This window comes from Solanum stenotomum, chromosome 12 (genome assembly GCF_019186545.1).
Source record: "Solanum stenotomum isolate F172 chromosome 12, ASM1918654v1, whole genome shotgun sequence".
In the NCBI taxonomy this organism is placed as follows: domain Eukaryota; kingdom Viridiplantae; phylum Streptophyta; class Magnoliopsida; order Solanales; family Solanaceae; genus Solanum; species Solanum stenotomum.
This window is the reverse complement of record NC_064293.1, coordinates 31,763,645-31,791,605: the sequence shown is the minus strand read 5'-3', so window position 1 is coordinate 31,791,605 and position 27,961 is coordinate 31,763,645. Positions and strand designations below refer to the sequence as shown.

Sequence of the window (27,961 nt, the reverse complement as noted above, 5' to 3'; positions counted from 1 at the left end):
ATTCATCAGTCACAAGTTCCATAGAAAGGCACTCACAAGATCAGCAACACACAAGATCAAGTTCACCAATAATAAAGAAGTGCAATGCAATGAAATGCAATGTCAAGTATAGTGATGCATGTCTGACCTAATGATACACACCCGCTGTCTCTCAGTCCGGGACCCATGGGGGACATATCTGTCCATGCATCCATCGCGGCGCGCGATACGACCCTCGATAATAGTAACCATCGCGGCGCGCGATACGTCCCTCGAAATATAGTATCCGTCGCGGCGCGCGACACGTCCCTCGAAATATAGTATCCATCGCGGCGCGCGATACGTCCCTCGAAATGGTGCATCCTCTTTATTTTCTTATTCTTGCTCAATGCACATAACACTTGTCACAACCATGTCTCAGAACAATGCAAATGACATGTTCACACAAATAATGAGGAGATGACCATTTTCATAACATTGTACAATTCACAACAAGACAATCAGGATACAACATCAACAATGATTCAACAAGCCTTTCAAACAATTCTCAACACATCACGCAAACAATTGATCACATTGCCTTTTATTATGCCTTTTTCATCATTAGAATTAATCAATGTGGACAAGTCAATCCATCACCAAGCCTCATTACCCTAAACACATATTACAAGGAAATACATGAATTCCATACACTTAACAAGGGTTTAGAAATCCACTTGCCTTAAATAGTCGAACAATCACTCTCGGACTTGAGTTTTCCCCTTTCATTGAACTTCCAAATCAAAGCAATCTATTCAAATAAATGACCACAATAAGATTTCAAAACTAACAACACCCATATCACTACAGGTCTAAGCCTAGACCCAAAAACTCACGTCGATTCTATAATCAAGTTATGCTAATCTTGATACCAACTAATATGTCAACTCTTTCAAGTTCTTTTCCAAATTTCAAGCCTAGGGTTTAGTCTCAATATCTCTAAATAACATAATTTTAATGATCTTTATATATCACAAACACCCACTATTTTATTACATATCTCAATTATTACCAAAACTTGATTTATAATATGATGTTGTACTACGAAATTTCAACTACGAAAGAATAAGCATGTCCAGAACTAAACTATATCAAGAGTCGAAGTTATGAGAACTTATATACGAAACTGAAACTGTTGTACAACAATCCAATCCTATATATATATCATTGCCATCATTACCTAATAATTGAATCCTTCATCCTAATAACTAATTAGATATACCATAAGAGCACCACGTTGGCAATTCAGATTTCCAATACAAAATCATTTTATTTCTTTCCTAATACTAATCTAATTGCCAAGATACTATTAATTAATCATCGCCGACTTCCAGCCATTACTCCGTAGCACGCCACTTTTCATTTAATTTGACTAATATTAATTAATAATAATGTCATTAAATTATAACATGCCGTAATAATGTAATGGTATCCATCATTCACAAGAAATCGGATATAGAATTAAGAATTTAGATAAGCTTGTACCTGAAATTACTTGCCGTAATGAGACTTTAGGTTTTCCATCCATGGCTACTCTTGTTAATTCTTTTTTTTTTCTCCTCTGCGTATTTCATGTTTCAACAGTTAGGGCTTTTGGCCCTTATTTCTTTTATTCATTTATTTATTTATATATTTCTATTATTTTCTTTTTCTATTGTTATTAGAAACAAAATAATCCTTTATTAAATCTGAAAATCGTGTCTCTTATTTTATAAGCCATAAATTATTTATAAAAGCTATCAAAAAGGGGTAATATAAAAATAATGGTTAAAATCATAAAACGACTAAGAGGGTCGTTACAGACTGCTTCGAGGCTGGCGGTATTGGACCTGAGAACTGATTGTTCTCCAGGTGCAATTCAATGAGATATTGCAGCTCCATTAATGATGACGGAATTTCACCCGAAAATTTGTTGTCAGAGAGCCATAACTTCTTCAACGACAACATTTTTTCAAAGTAATCTGAAGGAATTTCACCAGAAAATTGATATTCCAACAAATAAAAACCTTTTAAAGCACCCATTCGATTGAATTCCGGAATTGGTCAAGAAAATAAATTGCTTAGAAAACTAAGTGTTCGCAGACCAGGCATTTGTGATAATGCCTCAAACCTCTCCAGATAAATTCGTTTATGCAAGAAGAAGTCCAGTAACCATTTTTTTCTGACAAAAACCACCCAACCAACGTATATTCTTGTCACACGGATCCGTTCCGGGTATTGGAATCGGGTTAATGGATCTTTATTTTGATTGGGTTGGATTTTACTAAATGGATTGGATAGAATACTAAATAGAAAGTAAAATTTTACTCCAATTATAATAAAAATATGTACACATGGAGCCACGTAGGCGCCATGTGGTTCCACGTAGACTAACAAAAATGGTGAAACAATACTTAACTGTACAAGGACAAATATGTGCTCAAAGTTGGATGGTAAGGGCAAATATACCAAAAAAATATGACGAAGGGCAAATATGACCCTTTTCTAAGAGTACAAGGGCAAATATGACCCTTTTCCGTTAATTTTATGCCATGTTTGGTTAGTAAGTTTCAAATGTTGTATAAAAGTTATTCATGTATTAATTTTATACGGTGTTTGATTGTGTTTTAGTAGTTCTACATAATTAATACTCACATAACTTAATGAGGAAACCTATGTATAATTTTATGCAGGATAGAAAGTAAAATAAATTATGTGGGTATTAGCTATCCAAGAATTAAATAAGAATTACTTGTTTACCTCTAATTTGTTCACTTATTTATCTGTAAATAATGTATATTAACTAATTTACAAAATTAAGGAGGTCAATTAAGCTGTTTATATTCCTCGTATTTCTCGTTTCGTCATTTTATATAACATTTTATGTTTGCCGCATCATAGTAGTTTTATATAACATCTTGCCATGTTTGGTTAGTAATTTTCCAATGTTGTATAAAAGTTATTCATGTATTAATTTTATACGGTGTTTGATTGTGTTTTAGTAGTTCTACGTAACTAATACCCACATAACTTAATGAGGAAACCTATGTATAATTTTATGCAAGATAGAAAGTAAAATAAGTTATGTGGATATAGCTATCCAAGAATTAAATAAGAATTACTTGTTTACCTTTAATTTGTTCACTTATTTATTTGTAAATAATGTATATTAACTAATTTACAAAATTAAGGAGGTCAATTAAACTGTCTATGTTCCTCGTATTTCTCGTTTCGTCATTTTATATAGTAACATTTTATGTTTGCCGCATCATAGTAGTTTTTAGTTAATGGTGATACCTCTGTGCATTTTGGGTAGTTTATCAATGGGAAAAGGTTAAAAATTTCTTTAACGTATGTCAAATGGTTCAAAAATGTCCTCCTTCCATCTTTTAATTTAAAAATGCCCTCAAACTTTTTTTAAGGTTTTAAATTGTCCTTTTTTAACAGCCGGCTGACATGACAAATGATGAGTCATTAAATTAGACAAATGGCTTCATCTTCTTGGTCCATCTAATTTTTTAAAATCCAGCCCAACGACCCGACCTATCTATGCTACAAAAACTCAACCACCCAGAAACCCGTTTACATATTAACCTAACATATCTTTGAATTCCATTTTAGCGCAATTCTCAGTCTTTTTTTGTAGCAGCCAAGGATGGTGGTTTAGGGTTGCAAATTACCACACGTTTGAGGTGCGAATGAAACTGTCATTTTGGAATGGTGGTAGAAGTCGAGGATGATAGATCATGGAGGGGCTTTTCCATTTTGGAATTGTTGGCTCTGTTAGCGAGTTGACTAACTGTGTCATTGAAATAAATGGAGTTCTAATGCAATAAATGGTGAAAGAAATGGATCATAAGCAGGAACAACCCAAAAATTTAATGACGAAAAATGCATAGAATTGCGAGCATCCTCAGAATTAACATGTCGACATTGAATAAATTTCATTATAGCACTATTCCAAATTGTCCTGAAAAGTAACAAGAAAAAATTTATATGCTGAAATCGAATAACAAAGAATATGGCAAGAAAGTGAAAATTCAGATTCTAGTACACATATTCCAATGAAATTAAACAAAGATCATCTTTAGTTTGAATAGACATACTGTGAAGTTCGAAAATTTTCTCTACATCCTTAGCTCATGCTCTGCAATTAACTAGAGAATGGAGAATAGATGAATTGAAGGAGAAGAAAGAAGAGAACTAGAGCTAATGGGAACAAAAGAGCAGATTTTTCGAAATGAGTTTTTAGACTAAGTGGGTCATATATTTTGAAATGGGTAAAGTATATCTGTATCGCATTTGCCATGTCAGCCGACTATTAAAAAAGGGCAATTTTAAACCTTAAAAAACGTTGAGGGCATTTTTAAATCAAAAGGTGGATGAAGGGCATTTTTGAACCATTTGAGATACGTTAAGGACATTTTTAATCCTTTTCCCGTTTATCAAATAATATCATTACTCAGATTTTACAAATTCATATTTATTTTAAAAAATATATATTAATTCACAATAAATTAAATATTCAATAAGATATAATTTATGTAGTGTAATCTTTATATAACTAAATCCTACATATATACTAATACCTATATAACAAATACTTGCCTAACTAATACCTACATAGTTATTATCTAAATAACTAATACTCACATAACTAAAACTTACATAACTCTAACTAATAACCAGACGACCTCTTAGTGTTTGACTTAATACACAGTTTTAGAAAAACTTAATTTAATTCAATTCAATTCGTATCCTAAAGTCTAGGAGAAACAAGATTTATAACAAGTGTTGATTGCTAAAAATCATCCCTCGCAATCCATTTATAAACCATCACGTAATTGTCATTTACGTCACCGCATCTATTTTCGAGAACCAAGTCCCGACTTGCGTAACCATGGAAGTTTTAACTTCAAATGCATAATCATGAGCTATAATTAGATTATGTTGTCATTTGGTTGTATTACATCCAAATCTTAGGCACAATATTACGTCCAAATGGTTGTATTCTACAAATACTTAATTATTACATCAAATAAAAATAAAATTACAAAAGACCAAAGATCTATTACCCTGTGTCATATCACCGGCTGCAACTCCAGTCAATCAACTACATACAACAAGTTCCAAAACTGTGTACGCTCAACCAAAGACATTATTCTTTGTATTCTACGCCAAAAGAGCAACTTCTAACTTGGCATGATTAGTTGTAGGAAATCAACATCTCCCACTAAGCCTCAACTTGGAGCAAGTACTTGTAATAGATCAACTTCTCATACCCCATATAATTTGTCTTTGTAAACAAGTATATTGTCATATCACTAAAACACTATTCTTCAAGACAGCACCCCCCCCCCCACCCCCTCCATCCAACTCAAACCCCACCACTCTCAATAAGAAGGAACAAATAATGGAGCATTGCATAAGACGAGCAATAATAAAAGGCATCAGCAGTAGCAAACATACTGACTGTATCCAACAGACAAAGAAGAGATGGCTATTGGAGCAGATTTTGAAACAAGTCTGATCAAACAAACACAGAAGATACAAATACCTTTTTTTGTATATAGGTATAAATTCTGCTAAACATGCTGAGTTAAAATATCAGAGCTTGCAGGCAAATCATATCACATATGTTTTTTTTTGTTTTGATAGGTGAATCTTACAACAAAAGTAAGCACTTTATGATAAGAATATGAAACTTACCATGCAATTTTTACCTGCTTCAATTTAATTCCAACCAATACTTCCCAAAAAGCTATCAGATTCCACAGTGAAAGGCAGGAAAATTATATCACTGCATTTTGGCACTCATACATCTAGCACTACTAAACCACACAGATCACTGCATAGAAGATCCAGTGTCTATAGAAAACTGTAGGTATCCCTGTAGCTTAAGCTGTATGCACATTCCATAGCCACTATATCCTCTTCAAAAGAGCAATCTACTTTTAGCAAGAACTTTTGCCAATAAAATGGCAAATGATATTCAGAAATCATGATGGAATATTATCGCATAACAAAGAAACATGTAGTAGTCACAGTGAAAGGCAGTGAAAATTATATCACTGCATTTTGGCATATACTCATACATCAAGCACTACTAAACCACACAGATCTCTGCATAGAAGATCCAGTGTCTACAGAAAACTGTAGGCATCCCCTGTAGCTTAAGCTGTATGCACATTCCATACTATATCCTCTTCAAAAGAGCAATCTACTTTTAGCAAGAACTTTTGCCAATAAAATAGCAAAGGATATTCAGAAATCATGATGGAATATTATCGCATAATGAAGAAACATGTAGTAGGCTTTCTAGTAACATAGCAATACTTTTAAAGATATTTTGAAAGGTATCATAATCAAAACCAAAAAGACACTTGCAAATCTGCATCATCTAGAGCATCTAATAGACAAGTCCAACTAGCGGTAGATTCATACAAATAACAATAAACGGAAAACACGACTTCAGGACACATGGCCGAGATTTAAGAGTTGAATTCATCTATTGTACAACTATCAAAGGGGAGAAAGGATGAGGCCGCCGGCTACACAGGTTCTTGGAAGCACAAAAGTTTGAGCTTGGAAGTATATGGTGTCAGGGCATGGCAAATTTCGATAGTAGGTAAAACCTTCGGATATGATCCTGCTAAGGAAAACATCAAGGTAGGCAATGATTTTTGATGTCCTCATTCATCTGGTCATCTGGTTTAGGCAATGAGGCTTCATCAAAGGTGACAGTAGGCAGGCTTCAGGCTTCAGATATCTCGGCTGTTTGTAGCGAGGGAAAGGAAACAAAGGGAAAAGAATACCATTAGTTTCATAATTGGAAGATAGGTTAAGGTCATCATACCAAAATGTTTAGAAGTTCTGTATGAGCGGGGCTAGGTATATAAAACCAGCAAACTAAACGAAAGATGCAATGCAATAGAACCATAATTCAAGAGCTACCTGTGGTCCTATTACAAGCTCTAGTAACCATAACTTTTTCTCCGGGGGGCAGAGTTTTGCCTTGATGACCTGTTAACATAAACTTAACAATGAATAAAAATTGGGGAAGCAATTTTGACTTCTTTAATGCAGTTGAAAGTAGCGCTAAGTAAGAAATCCTCTGCAACAAATGGGCAGAACAAAAATCACCAGTGACAAGTTCCAACCAGAATGTTGTTAGGTCAGAGTTCAGACATAAACAGGCAAGAACCTAATATGAAACTACGGGCTCATTCTTGTTTTTCTTTCAAGAAAATCATGGGCAACATTGATCACAGTATTGCCCTAGGACACCAAACCTACCCAAGACTGGTGAAAGGAAGGCAAGAGACTCACCCGGATCCACTGGAACGCCCATGGGAATATCCTTCTTTTGGATAAGCAGGGGAATATCCTTCATATGCCCCATATCCTACACTGCTACTACTCTGCAAATAGAATTAGAAATTAATAAGGAAAGCCGCACATAGACATTCCACAAAAAGTTGTAGAAAGAACCCAAAACTTCTGGAGAGCACTGCAACTTCCAAAAACTCCGTTGTCCTAACCAATGAAACAAAGCATTACCTGGAGAGTACCATAACTTCCAAAACCATCAGCATGTGGAAGATCACTAGTACCACCATAACCAGCTGAGTAGGAATGTTCACGTCCATGTCTCCTAGTATCTCTGTGTTCATATTTCAAGGTATCTGAATCTGTTGACATGGGGAGGTAGGGGAGAACTGGCACAAAGGAAGACATAGGTCCCTCTTTTTCAAAAAGATTAGCCCTTAAACGTGATGTTACTTGCATGAGTGCATCCTTTGAAGCATCAGGATCTCCTGATATCTGATGAATGTTGGAAGTATATAATTGGTTTCAGTTAAGAAAAGTGGTCTTTCAAGTCACTTCTTCAAAGCAAAATAACACGTATAATGATAAATATAAGAGCATGAAAGAAATTCCTAAATCAGTTTTAGAAAAACATGGAGACCAAGTATGATAGTATAAGTAAACAGGAATAACAAGAAAGAAAAGGAACAACTACACAAAATATGTTTTCATCAGCATTCTTTTTAGCAAACAGGAATAACAAGAAAGAAAAGGAACAACTACGCAAAATATGTTTTCATCAGCATTCTTTTTTCCCTCTTTGGAGGATTTATTTTGGGGAACAGTGAGTACGGCACAGGAATAGGGAAAAGGGTAACCCCTATGAAACAATAGTTCCATTCATGCACACTCCCTCCCCAAAAACTAATCAAGAACAGATATGGATCCAAAGGCAAAAGCAGCTTATGGCTTTCAAAGATGTCAACATCTACATCAGAGACCCTCACTCATATTGTATATTCATACTCCAGTAGCCAGATTTCTAAAGAGGGAGGGAAAAAGTTACTGAGAAAAAAACTGACCTTCTTCCCCTTTTGATCAATTGAGTAAGAACTTTGACATACACAGTGTACCCAATTACTATTAACAATGAATAATTACCTGTACCATCTCATCATCATCAGATGCAACCTTTGGAAGATCTTCCTTCGAGAGAATGCGAATATTAGCTTTCGTGATTTTCCTCATCTCATTAATTATGGATCCTCCTTTCCCAATAAGACAGCCAATTCGAGATGCTGGAACCAGCAACCTTGTGGTGACTGATATAAGACCTGAATCCCGTTCCACTTCCTCACGACACCTTGGTTGCAAGCGTAGTGCTGCTTCAATTGTGGGAGAATATGTGTCCTCAAAAAACTAGACAAAGCATAAAACCGCATCTTTACAGAGAGAACAAAAATCCTCAAGTTGCATATTCCGATAAACATTCATTTAAATAGAAAATACTTACCTCTTTTGCAGAAATAGAAATCACACAATTGTCACCTTCAGCATTAGAACTATTAACCTTGATGACTGCACCAGACTCTTGTCTAATTTGGTTTATTATGACACCACCTTTGCCAATAACACCTCCGATATTTGCAGTAGGACACACTAAACGAAGAGAAAATTCCTTTGAAGCTGATTCATCCCTTGGAGCAGAGTAGAAAGACCTTGACCAGTCACCACTCTCCCCTTTGTAGCCCCCATATGGCCCCACTAAAGGAGCTATTCCCACTATTGGAGCACCACCAGCAGAACCAATAAGTGAACTGCGCGAGGAGTAGATAGTTGGAGCATCGGAGGCTAGAATGTGTTGGGTACGGGATGGATTATTGTGAAGACGAGTTGCAACTTCAAAGAGAGCCTTCCTTACTACAGCAACTTCACCAGATATCTAAAACCAAGTAACCAGCGATCAGATGAACAGTGACGTTAATTCAGCCAAATTTATTTGTAATTCCACATTACTAAGCAACAGCATACCCAGTGTAGTCCCACAAAGTAGGGTGGTGTACGCGGACCTTACCCCTACCTCATAGGTAGAGAGGCTGTTTTTCGATAAACCCTCAGCTTAACATAAAATAGTCCAAAGCAGTCCCAAAAAGGAGTAATGGAAGTACAAGAAACAGATAATAATAAAAACAACCGATAGCATCAGAACAAAAACTACAACAAAACAATACGATAATTGCGGTACAAGATACAACAGGTAGTACCAGAAATTGAATGCCAAGAAACTACAAGAGCAAATTACAACTACTGATAAGCGCAATGAGATAAAAAAAAATTGAGTCCCAACTTGATAGACCAACGAATATCAAGAAAATTGGCCATACATTTATAACTAAAGAAACTGAACCATCCATGTGTGTGTATAATTATGCAATGTGGGCCATCAATAATAAATTTCAAGAGGTGGTGTGAAAACAGAAGTGCAGCATGGTCAACCTGTTTAAATTCTATAAGACCGTCAACCAAGTTGTAAAAGAAGATACCCAAAGTCATTAGGCTGAAATGTGACAGCCCGCAAGTTCAAGCATGAAAAACGAGCACTTGATCAAACTTACTAATTAACAAAATTATTGAAATAAAGTTACAAGTTAGATGTTGCAGAAGTAACACGAGTGGATAGATAGGAAGGTGATGCTGTATTACCTGCACAAGTTCGTCTGAGCTCAATGCACATGCAGGCAAATGCTTATCTTTCAAAATACGAATCTGAGCACCAGTTTCACTTCGAATGTCCTGAACTATCTGTCCCCCTTTCCCAATAATACATCCAATCTGATCTGAAGGTACTAGAAGCTTAACAGTAACCTGAGATGCTTCCTCAGAGTTCTCATCAGTAGTGTCATCACTGATAATTTTATCATATACTCTGAAAAGAGCATCCTGAGCTGGACAAACACGATCTTCAGTGCCATCAAACTCGTTTGTTTCTTCACTTGAGCTGTAGATGGTGACAACACGTTCATCACAGTCAGGTACTGTCTCTCCAATTCTAATTTTTGATTTCGTATCCACCCTTAATTGTTTAACAATCTCCCCACCTTTACCTATGATGCTGCCAATCTTCTTTACTGGACACAAGTACCGATATACTGTATCATCAGGGCCAATAGAGAAAGGATCCTTATCATTTCTAGTATTTCTCCTTTTATTTCCCCCGTTTTCACTATAATCTGACTGAGAATGAGACCGCTTCCCATAGCTATCCCGTCGACCAGCCATTGCAAAATATGGACTAAATACTGTTTATCATCGAAAAATTGCAAACAAAAGTCATAAATCCATGAAGAACAAATCCACCTACTAAAATTTCTAATATGTCAGATAGAAAATAGTTTTCCATCAGCAGAAGTACGCATCTCCCACAACCTTGTTCCTGTCCAAACTAAGAAACTAGAATAGATTGAAGTTGAAACTTGGAGATACATTCACCCTTCTTAGAAAAGAGATACATTCAATGAACTTTCATCCAATTTCATGTCATATTTCCTCAAATTCTCATAATGTAGCCATGATACAATGTGTTAAGACATATATTAGCAGGATTCCAAAATTTCTAGAGTTCTTCTAGAATGGGGCGGATTTAGGGGGAGGATCTATGGGGGGGAGGGGAGGGAGGGGAGGGGTTCACCCGAACCCCTCAGCAAAAAATTACACCGTATATATAACGGTAAATTTTTCGTATTTATGTACGTATATTAGTTTTGAACCCCCTGAACAAGCAACAAAGTGTAGCGCAGTGGTAACTGCCTTTCAAATTGTCCCTTGCGTTCAGGGTTCGAACCTTGTTCAGAGCATTATATTTTTAGCTTCTGTTATTTTTTTCCCTCTAATTTTGGGAACTGCCACTAGCCTGCCCAATCTTTTACTATTAATTATTTTTATTTTTAAAAAAAGTGCTAAAATAGTGGATTTAATCCCAAAAAACTGAAACCCCTAAGTGAAAATAGATCCCCAGCTTCTAGATGGAAAAAAAAGAAGAGATTCTGACAGCAACAAAACATTAAAATTGGATGTGTAAGCAGTTCCTTATCAGACTTAACATTATAAATTCCTTGTACACAGCGGAAACGCAAGATACAAGCCGGTATCACATGTGGTCAGAGCCTATACACAACTGATCAATTCACAAACACCAGATCAAGGACACTGTCAGTTCTAAAAAAAAATCCATTTTTTTCTTGTTCTCTTTTTTCATACACAATTGACCAATTCACGAACTCCAGATCCAAAACACTGTCAATTCTAAAAAGATCCTTCTTTTTTCTTGTTCTTTTTTTCATACACAATTGACCAATTCACTAACTCCAGATCAAGGACACTGTCAATTCTAGAAAAATCCTTTTTTGTTGTTTAATTGTACTAAACACACACAAAAAAAGTTAAAACACAAATTAAAGTTTAATCCCTCGAAAGGGTAAAAACAAAGAAGACGGATCCGAAAAGAAGCATAGATCTGAAATCAAAGTCGACGCTAAACTCCATGGAATAGGATTAAAATCAAAGATTTATGAAACTACAATAACAACATCAAAATTCAAACTACAAATAACCATTCTGAGTTCCCAATTAATTCTAAAACTGAATTTAACAAAGGAAACCAAGATATGAAAATCTATACATAGATAACATCATAGGAGAATTTGCAGAAACCATAACTGAAGATACCTGAACCAAAATCTTCTGGTAAGAACTATGCGACGAGCAAACAGAAGAGAGAAATTACGGAGCGGGTGTTGATTTATAGCTGCTAGGGTTTTGACCCGAAATAGTAAGGCCTCCTTTTCTTATATCTAACGGGGCCACGTCCTTCTTCCCTCCTATATAAATATCTCTCTGTTTTTCCACCTTATCTTCGAAATATTTGGTCATGTTTTATTGTGAAATAATAATAGAAAAAAGGAATTGAAAAAAAATATATATTTAAGAGCTAAAAGATTGAAATATAATATTGTTAATCACAAAGAGATTGGTGTGATTGAGCGAAATATAAAGAGAGATTTCAAAATGTGAATTCAATATTTTTATCTTCAGAGTGATCTGAACCATGTTCGGAAAATCATTTTCAAGTCTTCTTTAGGAAGATTGACTCGGCAAATAAAAACACTGAATTGGCGAACTATTTCAGAATGACAAGATCCATAGATGATTCCTTATGTACTGTATGTTCTGTCTTGAAGGACGTCTTTCCCTGTTTGTGACACAGGTCAACAGAGTAAACTAAAATCATTTTCAAGTACTTTTCAGGAAGAGTGACTCGACATAAAGCATTAAAGTGGTGAACTATTTAAGAATGATAAGAACCTTAAATGATTCTTTTTGTACCGTATTTTTGTCTTGAAGAGCGTCTTCCTTGATCCGACATAGGTCAACAGAGTAAATTTTGCTTCATGTAATTCAGTTTAGTTTAAGTTTAAGTTTATTCTGTATTAAAATTTAATAAAATAAATAGAAATAAGAATTCATTCGAAATACTAAATAAGAGTAAGGAGTTTTTATGTCGCGTTACCAAGAATCTCGTTTAAAAAAATACGACGTCTAATGATTGTTATGACTTCTTTATATATATATATATATATATATATATATATATATAATATTTTTTCTTAATATACATCCAATCGTTAATTATAGATAATATAATTTTAAAGTGTTAAAGTTAATGTTACGATAAAATTAAAAATTATAAGATTTTGAACTCTTTTAATTCAAATTATTCTTTCAAACTACTCTCTTGACTTGCTATTTCATAAAGCAAAAATCGAACTATTCAGCACACGCTTTTTTCACAATTTTTAAAGAGCTTAAAGAAATATTTTTTTATATAAGCACAATAAATTTCTTCTGCTTAGTCGATGAGGTGCGCCAAGTTTTTTTGTAAAGAATTTTGTGCAAATTTTCGTTTCTTTCCATTTGTCATTCACACAAACAATCCCAATAATGAATGAAAAAAGTGGTTATATAATGAAAGTATACGTAGAAAAATTATGTGATTCAAAAGTAAAGATTAATTACATCAAATGAGTAAGTTTTTTTTAAAAACTTTCATAATAACCATATATGGAATATACTCAATCAATCGATAAATTTAATTTCTTTGAATCATCAAATTTTGGTATTTTTAGTTACATAACATAAGTCGCGCAATTAATCATTAATCATTTTAATTTTTATTATTGTGTTCTTTTCATTCACGTGTAAACATAAACATCAATCATAAATATTTTTACTATCACATAAATTTAATATACATATCACAATCTTAAGTATGATAATAACGAAATTATTAGCGAAAACGTAAATTGATCTTTACTCATTTGCACTTATCTTAAATCACTACATTGTCGGTGATGAAATTATAATAAATTTTGTGGTATTACCTCCCATAGATGAAGGGAAAATAAATTTATAAAAATTCAGATTTAGTATATTTATCAAGTAAACAATCTAACACGTGATTTATTCTACATTAAGTATTAATTATAGATTTTACATTAATTGAGGCAGGTATATATTAATTTAAAAAATGAATAGTAATCTACTTAGCTCAATAACCCCATAACACTGATATTTAAGGATATATACGCATAAAACAACTCTATTATATAATAGCAATGCCATAATATAACAAATCACTAATGTGAGTTATCATCATTATACATAATTTTGTGTTCTATCTCTCTTACATATATTGTAACATTGATAACTTATTTTATCAAATGCATAAGTTAACATCATTTAACATTATGGTCTATAACAATATCCCATTGAAACTTTATCCTGATATATCTTAAAATAATACTATAATTATACATATATGATCTTGTAACAAACATGAATCTATTTATGTATGCCTGAAGTATATAATTAATTTCAGAATTTCTAAACATTCACATAAGTCATAACCATACGCGAAATCTTTGATTCATTGTATGTACATATTTCTTAAAATATTGTTAATAGTAAATTTTTATTAATTAATCTACCATCTTTAATTGACATTCATTGTTTATGAATCTTTATCTTTATTTATTTAACAAGTACTTTTATTTTATAAGTTGATATCTTTATAGATAGTATTTGTCAAAACACTTCTACAAACTATAGCCATCACAGATTTTGAGAGTTGAATAATGCTATTAACAACTCTAAGTCATGAAATAAATTTTTATATTCGTAATGTGTATATAGAGTTGTCAAAACGGGCTTAGCCCGGCCATGGGCCCAATCCAACCTATTATTAAGGTAGGGTTGTGATATGATTTTTCAAGTCCATTCAAAACTAGTACTTATAAGTCCGATCCATATAAGCTATTGGCCTTTGAGGCTTGATCATGATTGGGTCGGGGTCGGCCCATGGGCCAAAACTTTTTATTTAAGTGTAACTACAATAATCTCACTAGTATATAATCTAATTACTTAAATATAAGCTATGTTATAATATTATGAATCTTACCAAACTTTGGTACGTCCAAATACATGTATCTCGGAATATATGGATTCAAAATTAGGTTAATTTGTTCTAGATACACTCTATCCAAGTAGATTTGCATATATCTATGACACACAGACAAATCTCGCACCACGCCTCCCTCTCATCTTGGTTGTCACTCTCTTATCTTGCTCGCGTATCTAGCATGCGAGATACATGCTAATTACACTAGATTTTTTGCTAGTGTTATTGAAACAACACCATTGTTTGCCATATTTAATTTGAAAATATTCTCATTTTCTTGATGTTATAGAATTATAAGTTTGAAAAGACAAATAATAAAAAAAGAAAAAAAAGGGCTAGCCCGTCCTAACCCTCAGTGTTTTTAGGATTGGGTTGGATTAAGCATTTTCAAGTCCTTCCAAATGAAGGGTCGGCCGCCCTAGCCCTTCAAATTCGTTGTCCCGCGAGACTTGGGCCGACCTTTTTTTGGCAGCTCTACGTGTATATAGTGATTACAAATAGCCTTCTAATTTCTAAGATGATAATTTCCTCAATATTATTCCACATCATTGTACCCTTTTTTTAATTATTATTAATAGAAACAAAAATTTTATGTGTGGACTTTAGTTATCAAGTAATTTGATAAAATCTAACTTTGAATATTCAACCAAGTTTCATTTTACCGAATATTAATATATTATACAACTATACAGTTATCATTAGTTTATTTTAGGTACCATAATTCTATCTACAATTCTACATCACCTTAGTGATAAATTATATTTCAATAATTTATTACGAGATAATTGATCAATTAATATGATCAATATAATATATTCAATAATAAATAATTTATTCATATAAAAGTAGCTCAGACTAAAAGCAATGCAAACTCTACTAAAAAGTCATATCTTTTTTTATTTTTTATTCAGTATTTGAAATCTATATTCAAGCTTCGATTAAATTCTGATCACGCACGGACCAGTGCTCCAACTGGATTTTCTAGAAAGTCATACTAACAAACATCAATGATGACAAAATAAGAATAATAACACTAACATAATAAAGATGTGTCTAGAACAAAATTTTCATGAAAATATGAAGGAAGAAGAAGAAAAAAAAATATATCCAACAAAAGAATAGGATGAGTAGTTTGTATTTATAGTAATATAATAGTAATAATAATTTTCTTGTCTAGCAAAAACAATAAACTCACATTAAAATAGCTTATGAATTTGCTGCTATTAACAAAAAAAATTATTAGATCATTTCTACAAATTCCTCAAAATCGATCTTCCCATCTCCATTTTCATCAAATGCCAAGATCATCTTCCTGCAATTCTCCAATTCTGCAGCTTCCTTAAATCCAAGTGCACACAAAACTTTCTGCAATTCCATTTCATCAATGAAACCATCTCTGTTCTCATCAAATACATCAAATGCTTCTCCTAATTCCTGCATAATATTACTATCATTATTATCTTCTTCTTCATCTCCAAACAAATCGCGAAAATTGTCCGAATCGAACCTCTCGTGATAAAGTTTATCACCTTCTGGGTTACAAAAAATTCCCAATTTACCCATTATGTTTTCTACTTCATCTCTGCATAAACTTCCATCAACTAACAAATAAGGCACATTATGGGATGTATTATGGTTACCTTTTTCTGATTTGGATTTTTGCGATTGGGATAAGAAATTTAAAAATTTTCTTCCCCAATCGAAAATTATGTACAACAAAAAGAAGCCAACTAAGCCATGGATAACGAGAGGGACGGGGACGGTAGTAACGGGTAATTTTTTGATTGAAAAGCTATTGAGATAGGTAGAAGCTGCCATTTGGCTATATTTGCCTAAATGGAGCTTCTGGATTTGAGAAAAATGGAGAAGATTTTCTAATTTCTCCTCCTTCTCCTCCTCCCTTCTTGTTGTTACAATAAGGGCGATAGAGAAACAGAGCAAAGAAGATGTTTTTTTTCTTTCTCTTTTCTAGTGTTGTGCGTAGGGTGGAGAGGATTTATAGGGAATGCATATATATAAGAGTTACATATTTTATAATAAAAACTAAATAATAAGTGTTATATAAATCTCAATATCTAATAATTAAGGAAAAGTTAGAGAAATTTCACATTTTAGTTTACTTATTATCATTATCCCCTATAAATTTACAAATCTCTAAAATCCCTCATTTTCGTGCATCAGATTAGTGTATCTCGCGCATCAGATTAGTGTATCATGTATAAAATGTAATGTATCTTTCTTAATAATTAATATATCTCGCGCATCATATTAATGTATCAGCGCTTATATTATTGTATCTGTTTGAGAGATTTCTGTAATTATAAACTTTTAAGGAATAAATTGTAATTTTGCCATAAAAATATGTGATTTCTGTATATATATATATATAAAGAATATTCAAAAACATTTGTAGTCAAATATAAAAGAGTTTGTTTCGATTGACATAAAAATTGATCAAACTTATTTTTAAATTTTGAAAGTGTTTGACAGAATAAAAAATAAAAAGTATATCCCCCTTATTTTTTATTTAAAAATTATTTAAATTTATTTTTTTATTTTTTTTAATTTAAAAACTATTTTATTTAAATCAACCCAAACTGGCTTAAAATTACTTCTCTCTAACTGATATGAATGCAAAAAAAAAAACCTTTTCTTTTTTTGGCTTTTTGAAAGTGAAGTGGGGCACTCCACTTTCAAAAGAAAAGGTGTAATTCTTTTGCACGTACATAGGTATAATTTAAATCTATTTAATTTAGAAAATGTTGAGACTGAAGAAAAGTTCAGTTCCATTCTTTGACTTATGGCTTTACCATCTATGAATATCCATCAATAACTTATTCAATCAGCAAATCAGAGATATCAGAAGGCGTCGCATTGATAAATCACATATCTTCATTTCTTTTAATAAATAAATATTTATGATTATAAATTTTTAAATACACATAATTTTATAAAGTTACACTAGTCAATAGTAGTAGTAACTAGTTATTCTTTGATATAATCCTTTCATATGTTACACACAGTGGCGAATTTAGAGCCAAAAAGTAGGGCATCCGCACCCCGTGGTCTTTTCGTAAAATTAGATATTTTATATATATTTTTTCTAAAATTTGTATAATATTATATTTTAGCACCCGTACTACAGGAAGTCTAAATGGTCCATTTCGACCTTGAGGATTAAGGATCAATTCCCACTTTAATACCTTTTACTTGGTGCACGACTGCACCCATGTTCGAAAAATCTTAGATTCGCCTCTGGTTACACAATCTCTTCGCACCAAACATTGACTCTCTTTTTTTTCCTGCAAAAATTTAAATGATAGATATTTAAAATGGGTCAAGTTTTAATTTTTTTTAAAAAAAATTGAAATCACGATTTGAAATTCCAAATCATATTTTTTTTTTCAATTTGAAATCATGATCTCAAATCACATACCTAAAATCCAAACACTAATTTAAAAGGGAGAAGGGACGGATTTACCCCCGAACTTTAATAAATGGTACGTGTATGCCCTCCGTTATACTTTCCGTCCACATAAGCCCCTGCCGTCCAATTATAGGTACACATATACCCCTCTCACTAACGGACCCTAATTTCTTACACGTGTCTTAATCCTATTGAACTACCCGTTTGGCCCTTTTTTTTAACCCATAACCCAATACCCACCCAATTTCCTCTGAAAGGAATCCTAATTAAAAGACCCAGAATATGATGTTGAAATTGTTGCTGATGATGCCGGTGTTTCAACAAACACCTCATCCTCCTCCTTCAGCGACTCACACCTATACCCATAATCATACCCATATTCCTCAACGGCTTGTAGCTCAACCCTGGCTGCCTCCTCCGAAGCCAAAACCAACAACCTCTTGATCTCATCCCTCCTCGCCACCGAACGCCTTCATTTCCGTCTAACCATAAAACCTGACACCGGTCCAAAAACCGCCATGAACGCCACCACCACCAAGCTCGAGAGAAACCCTAGATCCCCTCCCACGAGCATTTACACAAACCCACAAACAACAACAGATCACATCCAAATCCTAATCCTTCCAAATTCATAGAGCTCTATACCACCCCTCCACCAATCACGATGTTGAAAATACTCCACCACACAAAGATCAAAACTTTGCATGTACACAGAATTCAATCAACCAAAATTGTGGAGAAATCGAGAGAGGAAAGTGCAATAAAGTCACTGGAAGAGAGAAGATTTAGACCCAAAGAGAATTTTTTTTCTCCTAGAACGAGAATTTAGGGGATTTTTTTANCGATTGAGATAGGTAGAAGCTGCCATTTGGCTATATTTGCCTAAATGGAGCTTCTGGATTTGAGAAAAAATGGAGAAGATTTTCTAATTTCTCCTCCTCCCTTGTTGTTGTTACAATGAGGGTGATAGAGAAACAGAGCAAAGATGGTTTTTTTCTTTCTCTTTTCTAGTGTTGTGTGTAGGGTGGAGAGGATTTATAGGGAATGCATATATATAAGAGTTACATATTTTATAATAAAAACTAAATAAGAAGTGTAATATAAATCTCAATATCTAATAATTAATATATATAAAGAATATTCAAAAACATTTGTAGTCAAAGATAAAAGAGTTTGTTTCGATTGACATAAAAATTGGTCAAAACTTATTTTTAAATTTTGAAAGTGTTTTGACAGGATAAAAAATAATTTAAAATAAGTTTAAATTAATTTTAAAAATCAAAAAGTATATCCCCCTTATTTTTTAATTTAAAAACTATTTTATTTAAGTCAATCCAAACCGGCTTAAAATTATTTCTCTCTAAATGATATGAATGCAAAAAATAAACCTTTTCTTTCTCTCTTTTTTTTTTCCTGCAAAATTTTAAATGATAGATATTTATAATGGGTCAAGTTTTAATTTTTTTTTAAAAAATTTGAAATCACGATTTGAAATTCCAAATCATTTTTTTTTTTCAATTTGAAATCATGATCTCTAATCACATACCTAAAATCCAAACACTAATTTAAAATCATGATTTCATATTACACGTGCAAACGCCAACTAAATTCCAAACTTTTAATAGTGTAGTTGGTAATGAAAATCCAGAAAATGAAAACAATCCATCAAATGAAGTCAATTCATATCTTGAGGTAGAGGTGGTGGAATGAAAAAAACCAGAGGGGTAGTTGTACTTGGCTCTAGGCTCTTCATAGTCAGCCTTATACACTTTCTCCTGTTATATGTTAAAAAATTCTACCTAACAATGTGATCATACTAAATTGATTGTTAAGCTTTTTATTATTATTATACGTTATTTGTATTTTTTAATATTATTTTATCTTTCTTCTTTTTTATTCAATCTATGTAAGTAAATAAATCTGTATTTATATCCCACCATTTATTCAATCTATGTAAGTAACGAAATCTGTGATTGTATCCCGCCATTTATTTTCTCTAAGTTTCGTTATTTTCTATATAGTTTATATTTGGTAGAAATATTTTCTCCATCACTTATACATACACTAAACAAATTTGGTGTCTATAAATTATTTACTATACTATATCAAATACACCAACACACTATACCATCACATTCACCAAAGTATATATATAACAGAAATATGGTATTTTCAATTTAATGTAGTATAAAAAATTGGTTTGTATATTGGTGGTATACAGTATGATTTGTTTATATCAAAATTCTAATCATTTTGGTATACAGTAGGATTTTACTTCTTAAGTTAGTATAATATTATGATTGTCATTTTGACATGGCATACACCAACTCAAATTAATCAGTAATTTTACTAATTTACCGTTTTTCTTTAAACTTTCAATGCAAATACATTAATCCAATCAAAAACCACATACACCACAAACTATCAAGTTATTTGACAACAACATATACCACAAACACATACTCAAACACCAAGCAAATTTGGCGCGTTTAAATTATCTACGCTATATCAAATATACTATCTCATAACATACAACACTAATATGGTCAGACTACAAAATAACAATCATGACAAAAAACATCAAGTAATTTAAATTTATTATGTAAGCCGATCACCAATTTCGTCGTGCTCTATCCAGACATACCTATTGCATCCCATTTTTTGCCGCGCTGAATTAAAATTGACACACTATTCATATCCGTAATTGAACAAAGTATCATAACATCCGTAATTGAACAAATTATCAGAATATTCGTTATTTAACAAACTATCATAATAAAGGAGGGTAGATAGTTTTATTTTGGTCAAAATACTTTCTTTTTTATGGGAGAGAATATATAACATATTGAGTTAATTGTGGAAGGTAAATAATAGAATGAGAGATAATTATCCCCTATTCTATTACTTACCTTCCACAATTAACTTAAAATGTTATGCATTCTCTCCCATCAAATTAAAAAGAAGGTATTTTTAACAAAAAGAAAACTCTCTACCATCCTCTATTCTGATAGTTTGTTCAATTATGAGTATTCTTATAGTTTGTTCAATTACGGATATGAACAAGTCAATTTTAATTCAGCACGACGAAAGATGGGATGTAACAAATATATGTGGATAGAGCACGACGGAATTGGTGATTAAGTTACAGAATGAATTTAAATTATTTAATGATTTCTCGTGATTGTTATTTTGTTATCTGACCATATTGGTGTTGTATTTATGTGATGGTGTAGTATATTGATACAGTATAGATAATTTATATACACCAAATTTGCTTGGTGTAGGAGTATGTATATATGTAGAACTGTGGATATGCAGCATCTATTAAGATCTAAAATTAGCAACGAAAAAGAAAAAGAGTTACACGGTTGAGAAGAGGAAACATATTGCCTTCTTGTTGTCACACTTATATATCAAAGGGGGGATATACAATTTTTTTTTTTTGATTTCCCACCCGCAGGGCCCATACGAGGATGGCGCTTCCAACATGATTTTCTCCATACACAAGGCTCGAACCCGAGATCTTTGATTAAGGGTGAAGCAGTGCACCACAACACATATTGGTGGGGACATACAATTTTATGTTATCATTTTAAGGCTATTATTGAATATTGCAGATACTTATCAAAAGGAACAAGTTACTATCACAATGATAAATCTAGAAAAGAATAAACTAATGTGCGATTTTTTTTAACAAACAAAGGTCACAAATACGAAAAGAATATGCTATTCTGGAAAATGTGTAAAATAATAATTTAGAAAGGATATTAAGAAATATACCCAAATAGGGAATCAAATGGTATGAGCTTTGGCCTCAAATTTGGACTTCCAGTTCCTCAATCTTTCATTTCTTCTAGAATAATAATAATAATTATAAATCTACCATAAAAAATTCAAACCATAAATGATATTTATTCATAGTATATAGATATTATTATTTTTTTATCAAGGATAATAATGTCATTCTTTTTGGAATTGAAAGCACATAAAATTACAATATAAAGTAGAAAAGAAAACGAACCTCGAGCAAAACTCTATTGCCATAGCCAAAAGATCCCATTGTTTTTTCTACCAAATCCTAAACAATCAAAAACATTAAAATAAGTGAACAATAGATAAGTATCCAACTTAATTCTGCTTAATTAATTCTGTTTAGAGAACTTTTATATTGTTGAATTTGAATAGTAATAGGATTGGTTATAAAGTTCTATCAAGACTATCACTCTCTCAAATTAATCACTAAACAAGATACTGCTAAATATATGGAAATAAATAACTAATCCATCCACCGGTTGATAAGAGTTAATCAGGGTTAGATATTTCATATTGCCTAAAAATATATGATGATTAATCAGAGTTATGTCATAGAAATATATATATATATGTAAAAAAAATAATAATGTCAGTTGTCTATTTGTTCAATATAAATACGAACTAGAATAAGCTTATTTTACATATTTAATCCCTTAACTTTATTATAGTGGATACTTTTGACCTTACTAACATAACTCATTTAGCAAAGTTAAGGGATTAAATATGTTGAGGATTATATTTGAACCTACCCATAAAGTAAATGTTTTTCACTTTTTTCTAGAATAAAATTACTGTTATACAATTTTCCAGAATACAAAAACTCCAAAAAGTTGTTGTCAAAATCTTCACTCCAAATCACTCACATAAATTCATGTCCAAACACAATTTCAGTTTTTAAATACCATTTTCTACCCTTTTTTTCCCTTCATAATTCACAATTTTTATATCCAAACGATGCACATGTGTGGCAAACTGCAGTAGCAAATTAACAATATCGTAGTGATTAACCATGCTTTGATTGCAAGCACAAGAGTAGTTCATTACTATTACTTCAACAAGTTCAAATTGTATCAAAGGCCCTTCCCTCCTCATCATTAATGGGCCTATCCTGCAAACTTAATCTGGAGTTCAGTTTATGAAACACAGGAAAATTTTATTCCAAATACCAATTCCTGTCAAATTACACAACACCAACCAATTTAGACTTAGGCATACGAGTTTGCTACATATATAACACCGATGAAAGAAGAGACAAAGCATATCATATCAGCATGTCCCTCTTGCAGTATAACAGGACTAAAGAATCTCTTACAGACATTGTGTAAGAGAAGCCAATCATTTTGGCTGTTGCAAACAGAGAAATGCCAGAAAAGAAGGGGAAAAAAGAGAGCAGATATCAGTAGAGAAGACTCCCACACTCCATCTCTCCCATTACAAGGATGAAACAAATTACAACAATTCCTACCAATATATAGTAGCTCTTCCAACTACACCATGTACAAGAATCAAATAACAAAGTAAAAGCTTACATGAAGCTTAAGATTAGACCACAGCCAAAAGGCTGGCGCCTCCCCGAGCTATAGGCTCTATTTACTTACATAGAATGAAACTTGTAAATTATCCATTACCTTTGCCCGCCCTTAGTAAACTGGCACTAAAATGGTGGTCTCTTCTTCACTAAAGAATAAATCCAGCTAAAGAAACAGATGCACCAAGTGTCTCATGCGATGCCTTTAATAGTTCCGTTTTAGCACAGCACTCTGAAACTAAATACATTACTGGTATGGGGGGAATTAACTCCGTTCTGCCTTCCTCTGAAAACATAGTATGGATGAGCACCATAAACAACAACATACCTAGTGTAATCTCTAGATAAGATAGAGCGTACGCAGACCTTACCCTACCTCATAGAGATAGAGAGGTTGTTTCTGATAGACCCCCGACTTAATTAAAGCAATTTGAGAAAGGAGAGCCATAGAGAGTTTTAAATAATGCATTACCCTTCAATTTACAGACATGAAAGGCTGACACCTAGAGGAAGAATTGAAAGGTAAGGTTCTTCAAATAAACTATGATCCATTTCTTAGAGATGAGCTAAAATAACTTGTTAAAGCATCATCAGGAAATATACAGACAATCTATTCGTCATAGACTCGTAATGCATTAATAGTAGTAAATTCACAACAAATGATTAAGCAAATAATGAATTTTTAATTTTACCTTCAACTTATTCATCACACGGCAAATTTGGTACACAAACTGCCTAGTTTACCTCTCACTTTCTTAAATACAAGTATATACATCAACTACGAAAATGGAAAAGAAAAAGAGACAAAAAGAAAACACTATCAACCAAAAAGGACCTTTCTTTTTCACACAAGAAGGAGAGATTAGCAGCAAGATATTGATCTACTCCGATCTGAATGAGATTGAAGGAACCTATCCTACAGTTTAGCCAACACTACTGTGTGAAGAACTCGCTCTAACCAAAACATGCCGACAAGTAACAGTAGTTAAGAGTTACTGAGCTGAAGAATTCCTGCCTGGCCTTGCCAACAGTCTGATATTTAACATTCTCAATGATTTCACAACTGCTTATAAGCTCTCATTGAAATTTACTGACCGAGACAATGCTGCTGGGTTTGCTTGTAATACAGTAGAGTTTTCTGAAACCCTATTGTTGTCATCATTCTTCGGCTGAAAAGCACTGAAAGGACTTCCACCAACTGAATCAACGGTATCATGTTTTATTCCCAATGTCGCCCATATAGAACTCTTTGCAGCCTCTCCGGGATCATCAATTCGCAGAGTTTTTGGGACCCAGAGGCACTTCTCAGGATTACTCTCGTTTGAAGGTTCTTCCATGCTACTCAGCGGTTTTTGTACATTTTCATCCCTTGAGTGTTTCCCCAGAGTGGGAGAATTAGGACCAGAAGTCGTAGGTGTTTGGATTAGGGAAACAGTAGCTGGGGGCATCCAAGGAACATTCCAAGAACCTGCTACAGTATAACCCCAATAAGAAGCTGCAGGGTAAAACGGCATAGGAAAACCAGGAGGGCAATAACCAGGAGGAGGGACTGCAGAGTTCCATGGGACAGGACTGCATGGATATGGCCAAGGAGCCCCGGGATAGCAAGTCATGTAAGGTGGAAAGTTATGGCAGTTCTTCTTTAGCAGGTCTGGTACAGTTTTGTTAACCTCATCCTCTGAATTTGCAGAAGTCACTGAGGATCTTCTAGAATGGTCATCTCCATTATCTCCAGCTATGTAACTAACTGGAACCCCGGGCTCTTGTGGTTTATGGAACCCATTTTGTGAGCAATTATGCATTGTTTTGTCAGCAATATTCAAAACTGAAGCCATTGATTCACAGAGTGGTGTAGGGGAGCCAAATGCAAGAATAGGTTGTTGTATTCCATTTGGATAAGCTGTTTGTGCATTCGAAAGTGTTTCAGAGACAGATATTTGACGGTAATGTGGAATTGAGTTCTTGTTTTTCCGACGACCAGCACCTACAGGCACATTCCTCATGGTCCCACCAGCTGTCCAATATCTCTGGCAACTCTTGCAGAAGTGTCTAGGCTGATTCACATTGTAATTGTTGAAATAACAAAATTTGGTTTCCATGCTGTTGCACCGGGGACATGGAATTATCTTGTCTGGCTTTTTGAGGATTTTCTCTTGCGAATTACTTGCTTCTCCTTGCTCTTCTTCACTTTTTGAAGGTCTTGTTGAACAGTCGTTATCAACAGGTGGCTCCTTCATACTATCAGTTCTAGTTGGTTCTGAATTCTGATCCTGCAACACCTTGCCAGTCAAAATTTCCATCTCGTCCTCGTCATCATCCAGGTTTCCTCCAAAGTCATCCTGTACGCGTGATGCGTTTCACAGAGTAGTAAATAGAGTCAGTAAAATTTTCTTTTAAACTAATGAAATTATTAGAAACTTAGGGAGATCTCAAAAGAAAAGGTTCAACGAGATTTCACTAGTCTTTTATCACTATTGAGACAACCAAGCTTTTCCGTCGGTAAGAAGCATGTGAAAGTTGTAGAGAGAAATATTGAGAGGCCAAAGGTAAAACAAAACCGATAGTAGATTATATATCATGAAGGGACTAACCATGTCAAATTAAGGATACGAGTGCATAACAAAATAAGTATCTGCATCCAACTGAATGTGGAAATTAGAGTATTCATATCATTACACAAATTATTATTTTTTTATGACAAGAGAAACCCGCAGCCGCTATCCTTTGGGTGCTCACATGGTAAAACTCCCGCTCCTATGCAATAGCTCGCAAACTACATAGAAGAGGTAATCCGCACTAGACAAGCCCGGTGCAATGAGCTCGACCCAGAAGGCAAACCCCTTGCTTTCGCTGGCAAGGGGTTTCGAACTTGAGACCTCCAACATAGAAGTCCCAAGCCCAAACCACTGGGCCACCCCGAAGGGTATCATTACACAAATAAAAGGTATAAAGTCAAAGTTTCTCATTTAACAAGTCTTAAAATTAAACTACTCTTTTTTTGCACTAATAGATTGCCCATTACAAGAACTCAACATAGAAAAGTAAAACAAATCTGAGTTATAGAGATGTGAAAGTTGAACAATGATTGTTCCGTTGATGGATTAAAATTGAACTCTAATCAATCTCCTTCCAATTGTAAAATAGTTGAACTTCTATAAATTGACAGTTAAAATATATTTTTACAACAAGCAACCTTCTATAACATGTCAATTTGCACTGTTACTTAAAAATTATACTATAGAGCCTAGTTATATCCATTGTAAAATTAATAACTTTCCATTTCAAAATGAAAAAGCATTCATGGAGATAAGGAGCTAATGGTGTGCTTGGTATGGAGGAAAATCTTTCCATGTTTGGTTGAATAAAATTATGGATATTTTCCTTAAAAACGAGGAAAACGACTTCCTTAATGTAAGTAGGGAAAACAAGTTCCACAAGTGAACTTCTATGTTTATCGTACACTCACTGCCCACGAAGCACCCCGCCCCTATCCCTTGACCATCCCACCACTCCTATATTGTTTTGCATGATTACATATAAATGCTCTACAAATAACATATTTTTGCTTACTTACCAAACCACTAAAAAATAAGTAAGAAACCAACTTGTTTTTCAAAAAAAACATTTTCCATGAAAATATCCTCCCTCATACCAAACACAAAATGTTGAGAACACGAAGAAAACAAGGAAGCCCAATTAAGAGAAATTTGTGACTACCTTACCTAATCAAAACATGGATAAATTTAACCGTCTTTCCTTCAAAGGAATTAATTTAATCTAGGGAATTCTTAGTAACTCAATTGATTGATGGGATTAATCTTAGTAACTCAATTGGTTATCTCTGATTCAAAACCCTAGGGAAATGCTCCGGAATGAGGCGAAGCAGAGTCCAATAGGAAGTCAACAACAGTCGCATACAAATTACTAACAATAAATCAACAAATTATACTCTTATAACAAAGTGTGAAAGTACCTTGTGAGCTTCTTCATCTTCTTCTTCTCCGTTATTGTCTTCCGGCAAAGAATCATCTCCATGAGCTCCAGAAGAATCCGGAAACTGAATTGTTCTGCCGAAGAGTTTAATTGCAGGGTCTGTCATATTATACAAACTGTATGTATGCGCCTTTTTAAGTTACTATACTAAGCTGAGAAAAAGTATAAAGAGAGAAGAGAGAAGACAATCCAACAAACAAATCCGGCGAATTTGGGTATTGGGTCTCATTTTACTCCCTACACATCTGACACATAACACATACAACCCCGACACATACAAACACACCCAATAGGTGTGTTTACGCCTTGTTTTTTCTTTTTTATTTGCTAGTGGCACGACTTATTTCACAGTATTTTTCACGCAAAATATACCTAATAACCT

The 27,961-nt window shown here is 33.5% G+C and overlaps 3 protein-coding genes across 3 annotated transcripts; all 3 read right to left on the bottom strand.

The window, feature by feature from the left end:
- Positions 1-6,055: 6,055 nt before the first annotated feature.
- LOC125846602 (KH domain-containing protein HEN4) lies at positions 6,056-12,171 on the bottom strand. Its single transcript, XM_049526147.1, has 8 exons — positions 12,031-12,171; positions 10,009-10,604; positions 8,819-9,247; positions 8,467-8,724; positions 7,558-7,821; positions 7,327-7,418; positions 6,952-7,020; positions 6,056-6,771 (listed from the first exon to the last, which is right to left on the bottom strand). Exons 2-7 carry the CDS (start codon positions 10,582-10,584, stop codon positions 6,972-6,974), a joined length of 1,668 nt encoding a protein of 555 aa, XP_049382104.1. The 5' UTR covers positions 10,585-10,604; positions 12,031-12,171; the 3' UTR covers positions 6,056-6,771; positions 6,952-6,971.
- A 3,754-nt stretch (positions 12,172-15,925) lies between these two features.
- On the bottom strand, positions 15,926-16,636 carry LOC125848597 (probable calcium-binding protein CML46). The gene has a single exon (XM_049528483.1). The coding sequence runs from the start codon at positions 16,634-16,636 to the stop codon at positions 16,058-16,060; it is 579 nt and encodes a 192-aa protein (XP_049384440.1). The 3' UTR covers positions 15,926-16,057.
- Positions 16,637-24,257: 7,621 nt separating this feature from the next.
- LOC125849261 (cyclic dof factor 3-like) lies at positions 24,258-27,869 on the bottom strand. The gene is made up of 2 exons (XM_049529310.1): positions 27,560-27,869; positions 24,258-25,925 (listed from the first exon to the last, which is right to left on the bottom strand). The coding sequence occupies exons 1-2, from the start codon at positions 27,683-27,685 to the stop codon at positions 24,654-24,656; spliced, it is 1,398 nt and encodes a 465-aa protein (XP_049385267.1). The 5' UTR covers positions 27,686-27,869; the 3' UTR covers positions 24,258-24,653.
- Positions 27,870-27,961: the final 92 nt, after the last annotated feature.

What these genes read in the sequence shown, in the direction of transcription:
- LOC125849261 (XM_049529310.1), bottom strand. Translation starts at nt 27,685, where the DNA reads ATGACAGACCCTGCAATTAAACTCTTCGGCAGAACAATTCAGTTTCCG. An exon ending in AAGATGAAGAAGCTCACAAG is followed by an intron (nt 25,926 to 27,559) that starts GTACTTTCACAC and finishes TCACGCGTACAG; the next exon opens with GATGACTTTGGAGGAAACCT.
- LOC125846602 (XM_049526147.1), bottom strand. Translation starts at nt 10,584, where the DNA reads ATGGCTGGTCGACGGGATAGCTATGGGAAGCGGTCTCATTCTCAGTCA. An exon ending in TTTCTATTTCTGCAAAAGAG is followed by an intron (nt 8,725 to 8,818) that starts GTAAGTATTTTC and finishes TGCTTTGTCTAG; the next exon opens with TTTTTTGAGGACACATATTC. An exon ending in ATGATGATGAGATGGTACAG is followed by an intron (nt 7,822 to 8,466) that starts GTAATTATTCAT and finishes AACATTCATCAG; the next exon opens with ATATCAGGAGATCCTGATGC.
- LOC125848597 (XM_049528483.1), bottom strand. Translation starts at nt 16,636, where the DNA reads ATGGCAGCTTCTACCTATCTCAATAGCTTTTCAATCAAAAAATTACCC.